Consider the following 10,501-nt stretch of genomic DNA (forward strand, 5'->3'; position numbering starts at 1 on the left):
GCCTGACAGGTCCCTGAGGACATGGCGGGGAACCTGCCCAGCACAGGGACAGGCTGAGTGACATTGTTCGGGCGGCAGACGTCCAGGTGCGGACTGGAATAAAGCTGCCCTTGTAGTTAGGGACTCGGCAGAGGTCACAGACTGCGAAAATGCAGCCTGACCCTTGAAGGGCGATTGCCATGGTCACAGGTGGCCCCGGCAGGAAGCAGGGGTGAGGTGGGGCTGGTTCAGGTCTGGCAGCGCCTGGCACTGCGTCCCCTTGGCTCCGGACCCCTGCACCCCCCAGCGCCCGGCCCCTCCAGCCAGCCTCGTTTTCCCAGGGAACAGAAGCTCAGCAGCTCTGATGGGGCGTGAGGGCTTTTGAAACTGTCCTGATGGGAGAGTTAAGTTACCAAAGTGGAGAGGCAGCGAGAGTGGCCCCCGGAGTCTCCCGGCCTCCAGGCTGGCCAGCCAGCAGCCAGGGCTCCTGGGGTGACCAGCCCAGGTCGCTGGGGGTCCCCTCGGCTTCCTGGTTCCCTGGCTACAGCGTCCCCACCAGAATGTGCCAAGTCCGTGGGCTGCCAATCGGGGGGGATGAAGGGAAACGCAAAGCCAAGGCGGAGGACAGGAGGGAAGAGCAGCTCGAAAGGGAGCGTGAGTTGAAGCGGGGGAGGGTGCGGGCATGCCGGGGGGCAGCGTGTGCGTGTGCCCGAGATGGCATTTCCAGTGTCAGGGCTGGAGCAGAGACGGTGGGGATTTTCATTATTGCTCAAACCTGCTATTTCAGGTTTCAACAGCTTCCAAGGTCTGTGTGGCTCATGCCAAGTTGGGGGGAAATCTGTCAAAAATGCTTTTGACATTTCGCCAGCCAAGTGCCTTTTAGGCACAAACAGCAAATAGAGTTACTGTAGGGGTATTCTTTCCCCCGTATCTGTCCATCTCTCTCTGTCTCTGCTCCTCCCTCCCGGTCCCCACCCCCCACCCTCCTTCTTTGCTGGCCAGACCTGCCCGAGCAGACCGGCCCCTCTGAGGATGGCTCAGGGACAACATGGGGGGTGACGCTGGGCGGTGCGGGTCCATCCTCACCCCGGTCACCCTAACCCAGTCTCCCGCTCCCCCACCCCCGGGCCTCGAGCGGCCCCGCCTGGGCCCCGCTCCATAGGAACCAGAGCTCATGCCTGTCTGTAACATTCCTGCAGCGTTTTCTTCCTCCCGAGACTTTTACAACCTCCGTTAGCTAATTCTCCAAACATCCCTTTGGGATCTGGCGTTATTTATAGTCCTGATTTTACAGGCGGGAGAGGGGAGGAGAAGGGAGTTCTCGCCCCGGTGGAGCCTGTCATTAGGGCCGGGCCTCCGCGCGGTGACAGAGGCCGTCCGAGCCCCTCCCGGCTGGGGGCGGTGTGGCCATGGCGGGCTGGGGGCCTCCCGGAGGGCAGGCCAGGGTGGGCAGCCCGTCCCCAGGGGAAGAGCAGCACAGGTGCCCCGAGCCACCCGCTCTGCCTCGCAGCGAGCCGTCCTTGCACGTGGCGCATGCTCCTGCAGCACCTACTGCACGCGCAGCGCTGCTTGGCCGCGGCAGCAGCTGGCACAAGGTGGAAGGGAATGGAGCCCCGCTGCCCGGCTCGCGGTCAGCGTGCACAGAGCGGGCCCTGGGGCTGTTACCATCATTTTATTGTTACAACTATTCCCAGGAAGCCAGGCCCGTAACCCTTGCAGAATATCTCGCGTCCCCTGGGCCAGAGGCAAAGAAGGTCTTTTCCCCTTTTGGAAGAAAACGCTTGCCCACCGAGAGGGAAATCTCTTTCGCTGTCACTCCGTGATCTGTATCTCTAGCCTCTGAGTAAATCCAGATCAAACGTTTCTCTTCCCTTTGTTGCCATGAACCTGTTGCTCTCCGTGCACCCAAATTCTTTTTCATTTTATGATTGCTTTGCCTATGGAGCTGCCACCCCACGAGTCTTTGATGTCCCCTCTGAGTCGGGGACGGGACCCTGGGTTGTCAGCAGGTCACCAAGCCTCGTCCGTCTGTGCTGCGTAGCGGCAGGCACGTGCAGGGCGGGGGCTGGAGGGGGCTGCACTTCCTCCAGGTCGTCAGACAGGCAGCCTTTGGGGTGGATTTATGGCCCACTCCCTTTTTGTCTCCGTTTCCTGTGTCTCGGGGACCCCATTAAATGTCAGTATAATGAGCCATTTGAAAAAGCCACCCAGCAGGGAAAGAGTGCTTCAAACAAGACCAGACACTTGTTTTTTGTTGTTTTTTTTTTCTTTTTTTAAATAGATCTGTTTGCTTGGATTTTACAAGCCTGACAAAGGGCTTCCCCGCGGTGCTTGGGGCTAATCCGATGCTTTTGGGAGACACGTGGTCTCTTCAGGGTTTAATTAAGGCTGAGGTGGGGTGGGGTGGGGTGGGGGGCGGACAGAGATGGAATTTGCTGTCTGTGCCTCTCTCGTCCTTAATGCGGCTCACTCAGGTGCCCCGGGCAAGGCTGTTGACAAGCACCCCTGTCTGGAATCGAGTTTGTCTTCAGGGCCACGCCAGCCTGTGACTGTGCTCCTGAGCTCACCTGGCCGGGCTGCCGGGTCCCTGCAGGGAGCCAGGCCAAGACGGGCATCCACACCTGCCCGCAGAGGCCTGGGGATGGGCCCGGCCACCTGGGAGCGCTCGGCTGTGGGCCAGGGGACTTCGCTGCAGCTTCCCAGATGGCAGGGACTCCCTGGGCAGCCCGCTCTGCTCGTGGCCCTGTGCCCGCGGTAATAACTGTAGCGCTGCTTGGGTGGGTCCCTCCGCCCCAGTCTCCCTGCGAGCCACCTGGTCTGAGCTGCCTCCAATCCCGGAGAGCACTCTGCAGGGAAGGTTTTATTATTCCCAAGCCGCAAACTCTGAAACGGAGGCTCAGATAGGTTAAGTAACTTGCCCAAGGTCACACAGCTCAGTAAACGGGGATGCTGCCTGCTAACAGGCCAGGCCTGCCCCACCCCCCGCCCCGTTCCCTCTTTGTTGGTGAAACTTTTGGACTAGGATGGTGTGGTTACGCACGGCTTTTAGGCCAGGGCAGGTGGGCACCCCTCGACTCAAACGGAATGCAGCCAGCGTGAAAAGTGGCAGCTACGTCAAAGGCTCATTGGTGGAGTTTTCCACTTTCATTATTTATTTACTTTTTTAATCCCCACCTGAGGATTAGCTTATTGATTTGCAGGGGAGAGGGAAAGAGAGAAACGTCGATCAGTCGCCTCCTGCACACTCCCCAAACAGCAGTCAAACCCGAAACCCAGGTATATGCCCTGACCAGGAATCAAACCCACACGTTTTTGTGCACGAGACGATGCTCCAGCCAACTGAGCCACCTGGCCAGGGCGTTCACTTCTAGTTTAAATTACATCGGTAATTCTGTCTTACTGCAGAAAACACAGGCGAGACCGTAAGTCCCACAGACCAGATAATAGTGAATCTTTTCATGGTTCGATGTGCATGGTGGATGTTTTTCGCAGTTGGCCCTGCACACTCCTATATAGGTACGCACTCAAGCAGTGAGCAAAAACGAAATGGTTCCTGTGCTTGCCACTTGGTAGCCCGTGTGCCTTCTCACCTGCGCCCCGAGGCATCCTCTGTGGGGCTGGCTCAGACAGCCCCAGGCTCACGTGCACCCACGCAAGGTTCTCAAAAGTTGTTCCCTGTGAGGGTGCGGGCCACCCCCAGCCCAGGGCTGGGTGCACAGCAGCCGCTAGGACTCCGGCTGAAATCCAGCAAAACCGAAACCAAGCTTCAAACCTCTAGGGGGGCAGAGTCTGCAGGGTCCAGGGTGCCCCCCAGCCATTGAGAGGCAGCCCGCAGCCTCTTACCTGGCCTGGCCCTGCCGTGCCCAGAGGTCCTGCAGAGACGTGAGAACAGACACTTGGCGTCTCCGTGGAAGAACTTCAGAGACACTTTCTGTGATCTCGTGGAGCAGTTCTTTTTTCCAGACTGGAAAATTAAAAGCCAGCGGCCGATGCTAGGAAAGACAACGAATAAGTAAGCGGCAGAGCCGGGCAATGACCTGGTTTTGGGGTTTGTGGCCTCCCGTAAAGGCACCATCCAGGAAGGCCTCTAATTTATACAGGAAGATGGAGCAGGCAGGTGGGGTCCTGTTCCTCCTCTGCCACTCACTAATTCCATGACCTTGGGCAAGACGCCGACCCCTGCTGAGCTTGGCGGCCGATCGTCGGCCTCAGGATCGTTGTGGAATGTTCCACGCTATTGTGGAGTCTTCCCAGGGAGCCCCCAGAACAGGTGAACACGCACCCTGTGCAGGCATGCGGCCCCTCCCGTGCCCCCCGCCCAAAGCAGCATGGGAAACGAGACTAAGAACCTTCCAAGGGGAAACTAGTCCTCAAGGCCACCCCCACCAAACACCTGAGTTTTACGATGCTCATCGATCATTTCCGGGCAGAGACCTTGTCAATTTTGCACTTGGTTTTAATAGACCCACAGGATCGAGGCCTTGCCTGGATTTTTTTTTTTTTTTTTTTTACATACATAACAACGACACCTGCAAAAGACATCGAAGCCCTTGCTGGCGTTCCCGGCCAGGAAGTGACTCAGCCAGGCCGGCTGCCCGGCTGGCAAGGCCTGGGGACCCTGTAGCAGGGGGCTCCATGGGAGCGAGACGGGCATCCCGCATCCCGAAGGCGGTGTTGTCGTCAGCCTACGCAGCCTCCTGGGGACCAGGAAACCCGACCCCCACATTCCTCCAGGAAGGACCATGCAGGTGCCTCACTCTTCCCCCTGCCGTGAGCCGTCCCGGGGCCAACGGTCCACGACGAGATCGGACGAGAGCAGGGAGGTTGGCATTGCCTCTGTGTGTCCCGTGCCTCCCTAAGCGGGTCTTGTTAGTACCAGGTGGCCACAGAATAAGCGTGGTAATCCCGCTTCCTCAGCCAGTAGGTTTTTATTTTTTAATTTAATGACCAATTTAGATATAAAAGTCTTTAATAGCATACGTGGACTAGTCAAACGCCTACTTAAAATGTGTACCTTATTCATTTAGTTATATGGTGGTATTAGAAGTACTACTTTTTTCTGTCCCAAGCACGTTACGAAGTTGAAACAGATAAAACTGCTGCTGGTGCAGGGTCAGAAGCGGTGGAGTATCCGCACTGCTCTAAGGTGCGACCAAGCACTGTCTGCCGGTGTCGTCATCTCCCCACTTCCTGCGTCACCTGATCGTCTTGCCAGCGCAGGCCGAGTCACGGCCAGCTGTGGTCACTGAGTGCTGCCTTCTCTTCAATATGGCTGTGCTGCTCTCTTTGGCTATTCACGCATGGGCTGTGGCATAGCTTTGCACTGTGTTGGCATAACTTTATTCTGTGTCGGCATAACTTTGCACTGCATTGGCATAGCTTTGCTCTGCATCGGCCTAACTTTGCACTGCGTTGGCATAACTTTGCACTGCATTGGCATAACTTTGCTCCATGTTGACACAACTTTGCACCGTGTTGGCATAACTTTGCGCCACGTTAGCGTAACTTTGCTCCGCATTGGTATAACTTTGTGCTGTGTTGGCATAACTTTGCACTGCATTGGCATAACTTTGCACTGCATTGACATAACTTTGCTCCACGTTGGCACAACTTTGCACTGCATTGGTATAACTTTGCACTGCATTAATGTAACTTTGCTCTGCATTGGCATAACTTTGCACTGTGTTAGCATAACTTTGCTCCGTGTTGGTATAACTTTGCACTGAGTTGGCATAACTTTGTTCCGCATTGGCATAACTTTGTTCCATGTTGGCACAACTTTGCACCGTGTTGGCATAACTTTGCGCCACGTTAGCGTAACTTTGCTCCGCGTTGGTATAACTTTGCACTGAGTTGTCATAACTTTGCGCCGTGTTGGCATAACTATGCACTGCATTGGCGTAACTTTGCTCCGCGTTGGCACAACTCTGCACTGCATTGGCCTGACTTTGCTCCATGTGCCCAGGACTTTGCACCGCATTAGGGCCCTTACCCACTTCCTTCGCTCACCCTGTCAGCCTGGCCACCCCGTCTCCAGGTATATCCATTTACCAGATCACTGTTGTATATCCACTTACCATATTGCTTATCCCATTGCCCCTCATTTGTGGCTATGAAGTCCTGCCTCTAGGAAAAGATGGTTCAATTGCTTTGCTTCCTTTTTTTTCCCTCATGGTAATCCTGCTACAAAATACTGCAGGGCATCCCTTATTCCTGCCCCTAAGCTGTCACTTCCCCAAGAATAGTTGTGAGCGAGAACCTTGGTGCCCCCGCTTATATTCGAGCACACCGGTCACCTGTATATAAACGCAGCCATTAAGACTGCAGCTGAGTGCCCATTCTTACTTAATTGCACATATATGTATATAAACACTCCAGTACTTCATCATAAGAAAAGCGAGCTCCTCCCTGTCTACACGGGATACTGGGGGGAAGTCCAGGGAAGGTCAGAGGTTCTCAGCTCTGGCTGCACATTGCACTCGCCTGCAGACCTTTGCAAACCACAGATGCCCGGTGCCCCTCCTGAGATACTGGTTGATTGGTCTGGGACATCAGGACCTATAAAAGCTCACCAGGTAATTCCACGCAGCAGATTCCAGCTTGCAACCAGCCCCCTCCCAGCCCCGACCCCAACCCCCAGGCAGAAGTCGCCTTGCTCTGGCCCCTGCCCCATGTTCAAGATCTCCCGTAGGTGGGGACTTCCTCCTGTGACCTCATCCCTCCTCCTGAGCAGCCCGCGAACTTCCATGTGCTCCAGTGCTGACTCCCCAGATCGGCGGTGGGGCCCAGGACTCTGCATTTGGAATTCAGATGAATTTTCAAGGCCGTGAGCAGCCCTTGACAGGTTTACCCAGAAGGTGGGATGTGGAGCAGGGCACAAAGCCGAGGCCTAGTCTACCCAGGAGAGAACTCCGGCTGCTCTGAACAGTCCAGGGTCCGCAGAGGGCGCCGCAGGAGGCTTTCCCGCCTCTTTTGTGACTCGAAAAGGCCAGGGTCCCTTCAGAGCACCATGATCTCCGGATCCCTTTATCCTTCTACCATGAAGAAAATAAATGATCCTGCTTGTCCGACTAGAAAGCAGAGGAATTCACCTCGCTCACAAAAGCCTCTTTGGGAGCAGACGGCACCCACTGGGCGCAGATGAGAACAGCTTGGCCTCGCATTGAGCTTGTGCCTGGTGACTCCTCACAGATGCCCAGGGAAGGCCCTTTCTCCAGCACAGGGCAGGGTCGGGCCCAGGTGTGGCATTCCCAGGACAGGCCCGTCCCCTTCTCTCCCCTCCAAGCTGCCTGTATTAACTCGAGCTGAGGCTCTGCATCCATGGCCTTTGCTTTATTAATACTTCGCAGAATGTGCTCAGAACCCCTTAACTCACGGGTTGTGTGGGTGCCATCGGAGGCCAGAGGGAGCAAGTGTTCACAGGGACCCGGCTGTCCAAAGAGGCCGGCTTAATGGAGAGATGGCTCCCAGGACTCCAGGAAGAGTGAGCAAGGGCCAGGGAGCCCGGAGGGCAGCATCGAGGTGTCATATAGCTGGATACATGTCGCGAGTGCACAGAAGTAGGGGAAGAGGAACAGGAGAAGATAGGCCTGCAGGTCTTACCGAGTCCGCTCCTGGGAAAGTGGGATGTCTGCTGAACTCCACTGGCCTGGTTTGAGCAAACCTGGGGCTGCAGATGCTGGAGTCGCCAGGAGCTTAGAATGTCATGTCTGAATTAAAGCTGGTAGCCATAGTAGGAGCCCGTGAGTCTGCAATGCAAGTAAGGCTGCACTTCTTCATTGTCTGTAACTTGACTTAATTCTGAGTCCCCACCCTCCAGCCTCGTGGGAAGTTCAGTCCCTGTCATCTCTGGGCTCCGCTCTGCAGCACAAAGTGCTGGGGAGACCCCTGTGGTCGTCGGGCCCTGTCCCTCCTTGGTGCCCACAAGCCACCCTGCCCAATGTCTCAAGAATTTCAAAGCCCAGCTCTCTGCTTAGAACAGGGGCGAGGAGCGGGAGGTGAGATACTACCAGCGTAAATTAGTATTTCAGCAATTATCTTGTGTTAGACAACGTGAGCTGCTGTAACAAAATACTATAGACTGGGGGGCTTAAACAGCAGACATTTATTTCTCACAGTTCTCGAGGGTGAGAAGTTCAAGATCAAGGTCCTCAGTGAGAGCTCTCTTCATGGCTTGCAGATGGCCACCTTCTCCTTGTGTTTTCACGTGGTGGAAAGAGAGAGTTCTGATCTTGCTTCCTTTTCTTATAAGGGCACTAATCTCCTCCTGGGAGCCCCACCCTCATGGCCTCATCTAAACGTAATTACCTCCCAAAGGCTCAGCCTCCACCTACCATCCCATGGAGGGTTAGGGTTTCTTGTGACAGTTGGGAGGACACAAACATCTTAAAACAACCTTCCTTCAGGCAGCTGGTGCACAGCCAAGACCTCTCATTCCGCAGTCATGTCAAGCACCTGTGACACACAGGGGCCGGGCCCAGGGGCCACCAGCCCCCAGCCCCCGGCTCAGGCTGTCCCTGTCTCCGGCAGTGCTCGTCAACCTGCGGGAAGGGGCTGCAGTCGCGCGTGGTTCAGTGCATGCACAAGGTCACCGGGCGGCACGGCAGCGAGTGCCCCGCACTCTCGAAGCCGGCAGCCTACAGACAGTGCCACCAGGAGGTCTGCAACGACAAGATCAACGTGAACACCATCACCTCCCCCCGCCTCGGTGAGTGCCTCTGCCGGCCCCGGCATCAGGGGCGGCTGTGCAAGTCCCCCCTGGCGGTGGGAGTCTCTGAGCCAGAAAGCCCCCTCCTTGGGTGTCGTTCGAGCCCTGGAGAGGCCGACGTTGGTCAGTTCTGTAGAAGATCTGAAGTTTCGGAGATGGAATTCCATTCCTTGTCATGGAAAAGAGGTCTGCTAACGGCAGTCCCCAACACAGCGCCTTGAACGTCCCATTAACCCCTCTGACAACAAATGAGGGACACGGGAGAACATTCTTCAAGTATTTTAGGATTCCCGGGCATGGGACGGGGGTGAGGGGCAACGGGAGGCACTTTCTTCGGGAAATGAAGGAGCAGGGGGTGTCATTCATGAGTCCCGGGTGATGGACGCATGGGACGCTCTTTAAGCCAAGCTTGAGAAAGAAGCAAGCAGAGTGTTGGCAGGTCCCGCCTGTCGCTCAGCAGGGAGCTCCTGTGTAGGCAGCTTGGCCCCGAGTGCCCCAAACCTGGCCTTTTGCAGGCCGTGCACTTAACAGTGAAGTGACGAAGCCTTCGGACAGGGTTTCGGGAATATTCGCCCCGCCCCAAGCTCTTTTCCCTAATGGTGGGATGCCCCCGGAATGAAGAGGGTTTCTAAGTGGCTTCATTGGCGGGGGGGCCTTTGAGCTTGACGAGGTGCACCCTCAACTGTTGCATGCACGAGCCCCTCCCCACCTTGCTGTCCCCCAGAGACCTCCCTCGGCCAGGACCTGCTCTCTGCACAACCAAGACCTGAAAGCAATTCAGGCCACTTGCTTGTGCTATGACCTGGTGCTTTTGTGGGCCCTTTGATCTTCAGCGCCCTGTGCCCTCGGGGTTCATAAATGCCAACAGCGATGACCTCTCCTGCCGTCAAATAACAGTAAGCGCCACTTAGCTTAGAAGCAGGGTGGGCAGTGCCCTTCTGCCCCGAGGAGGCAGCCATACCACCAAACTCGGCCAAGTTGGACACAGGGGTGTGTCTGTCCCCTGCAAAAGCAGCATGCACAGTGGCCCTGGCAAGGGACGCAGTTCCTCAGTCCGTGCCAGGCTCCGGGGTGCACCAGTAACGGCAGCCCAGCATGCGTGAGGCCACGGGCCCCCCTGTGTATGCATTTTGATGTCCCCATGCCATCTGTAACCCCCGGGCTTTCTGTCTCCACTGTCCCCGTAGCTGCTCTGACCTACAAATGCACGCGGGACCAGTGGACCGTGTACTGTCGGGTCATCAGAGAAAAGAACCTCTGCCAGGACATGCGGTGGTACCAGCGCTGCTGCCAGACGTGCAGGGACTTCTATGCCAACAAGATGCGCCGGCCACCGCCACCGCCATCACCAAGCTCATGACACGCGCTCCCGCGGTCCCGCGACGCTCCAACGCGAGGTCTGAGTCCTGACGACGGGGCTAGCTGAAAGCTCACCCACCCGAGAGCACACCTGTCCTGCAGCCAGGACCCCCCAAAGCACAGCGCCGCCCACCCCCAGGCTGTCCCAAGAACCCAACCCCCGTTGAACTTGAGTGTGGACTTGACGTTTGCCGTTTGTGCTTTTATACTTAATATATTGTTAACAGCCACTGGATGGCTTTCTGCAGTAAGGAAAGAAACAGGCATGACTCCCAGGATGCTCACAGCTTCTAAGGTTGTGTGTACCTCAAACGAGTCGCCTCTGACAGTTGTCAACAGAGACGGCGTTGGGTGCCTCTGTCTCAGCCTCCTTCTGACGTTTGAATTCCCGGTGCTTGATGGACCACGGGGTGGGGGGGTGGGGAGAGGGGAGATATGCAAAACGAGACGTGTGAC

The 10,501-nt window shown here is 56.4% G+C and overlaps 1 protein-coding gene across 1 annotated transcript in view; it reads left to right on the top strand.

Annotated features, from left to right (window-relative positions):
- ADAMTS17 (ADAM metallopeptidase with thrombospondin type 1 motif 17) overlaps positions 1 to 10,046 on the top strand; it is a 190,227-nt gene extending 180,181 nt beyond the window's left edge. The window contains exons 22-23 of the mRNA XM_054561974.1: positions 8,509 to 8,686; positions 9,874 to 10,046. Of these exons, the coding sequence (XP_054417949.1) occupies positions 8,509 to 8,686; positions 9,874 to 10,046 (351 nt within the window). The remainder of the gene's footprint in view (positions 1 to 8,508; positions 8,687 to 9,873) is intronic.
- Positions 10,047 to 10,501: the final 455 nt, after the last annotated feature.

This window comes from Pteronotus mesoamericanus, unplaced genomic scaffold (assembly GCF_021234165.1).
Source record: "Pteronotus mesoamericanus isolate MK-2021 breed Mesoamerican mustached bat unplaced genomic scaffold, CSHL_Meso_final scaffold_582, whole genome shotgun sequence".
NCBI lineage: Eukaryota > Metazoa > Chordata > Mammalia > Chiroptera > Mormoopidae > Pteronotus > Pteronotus mesoamericanus.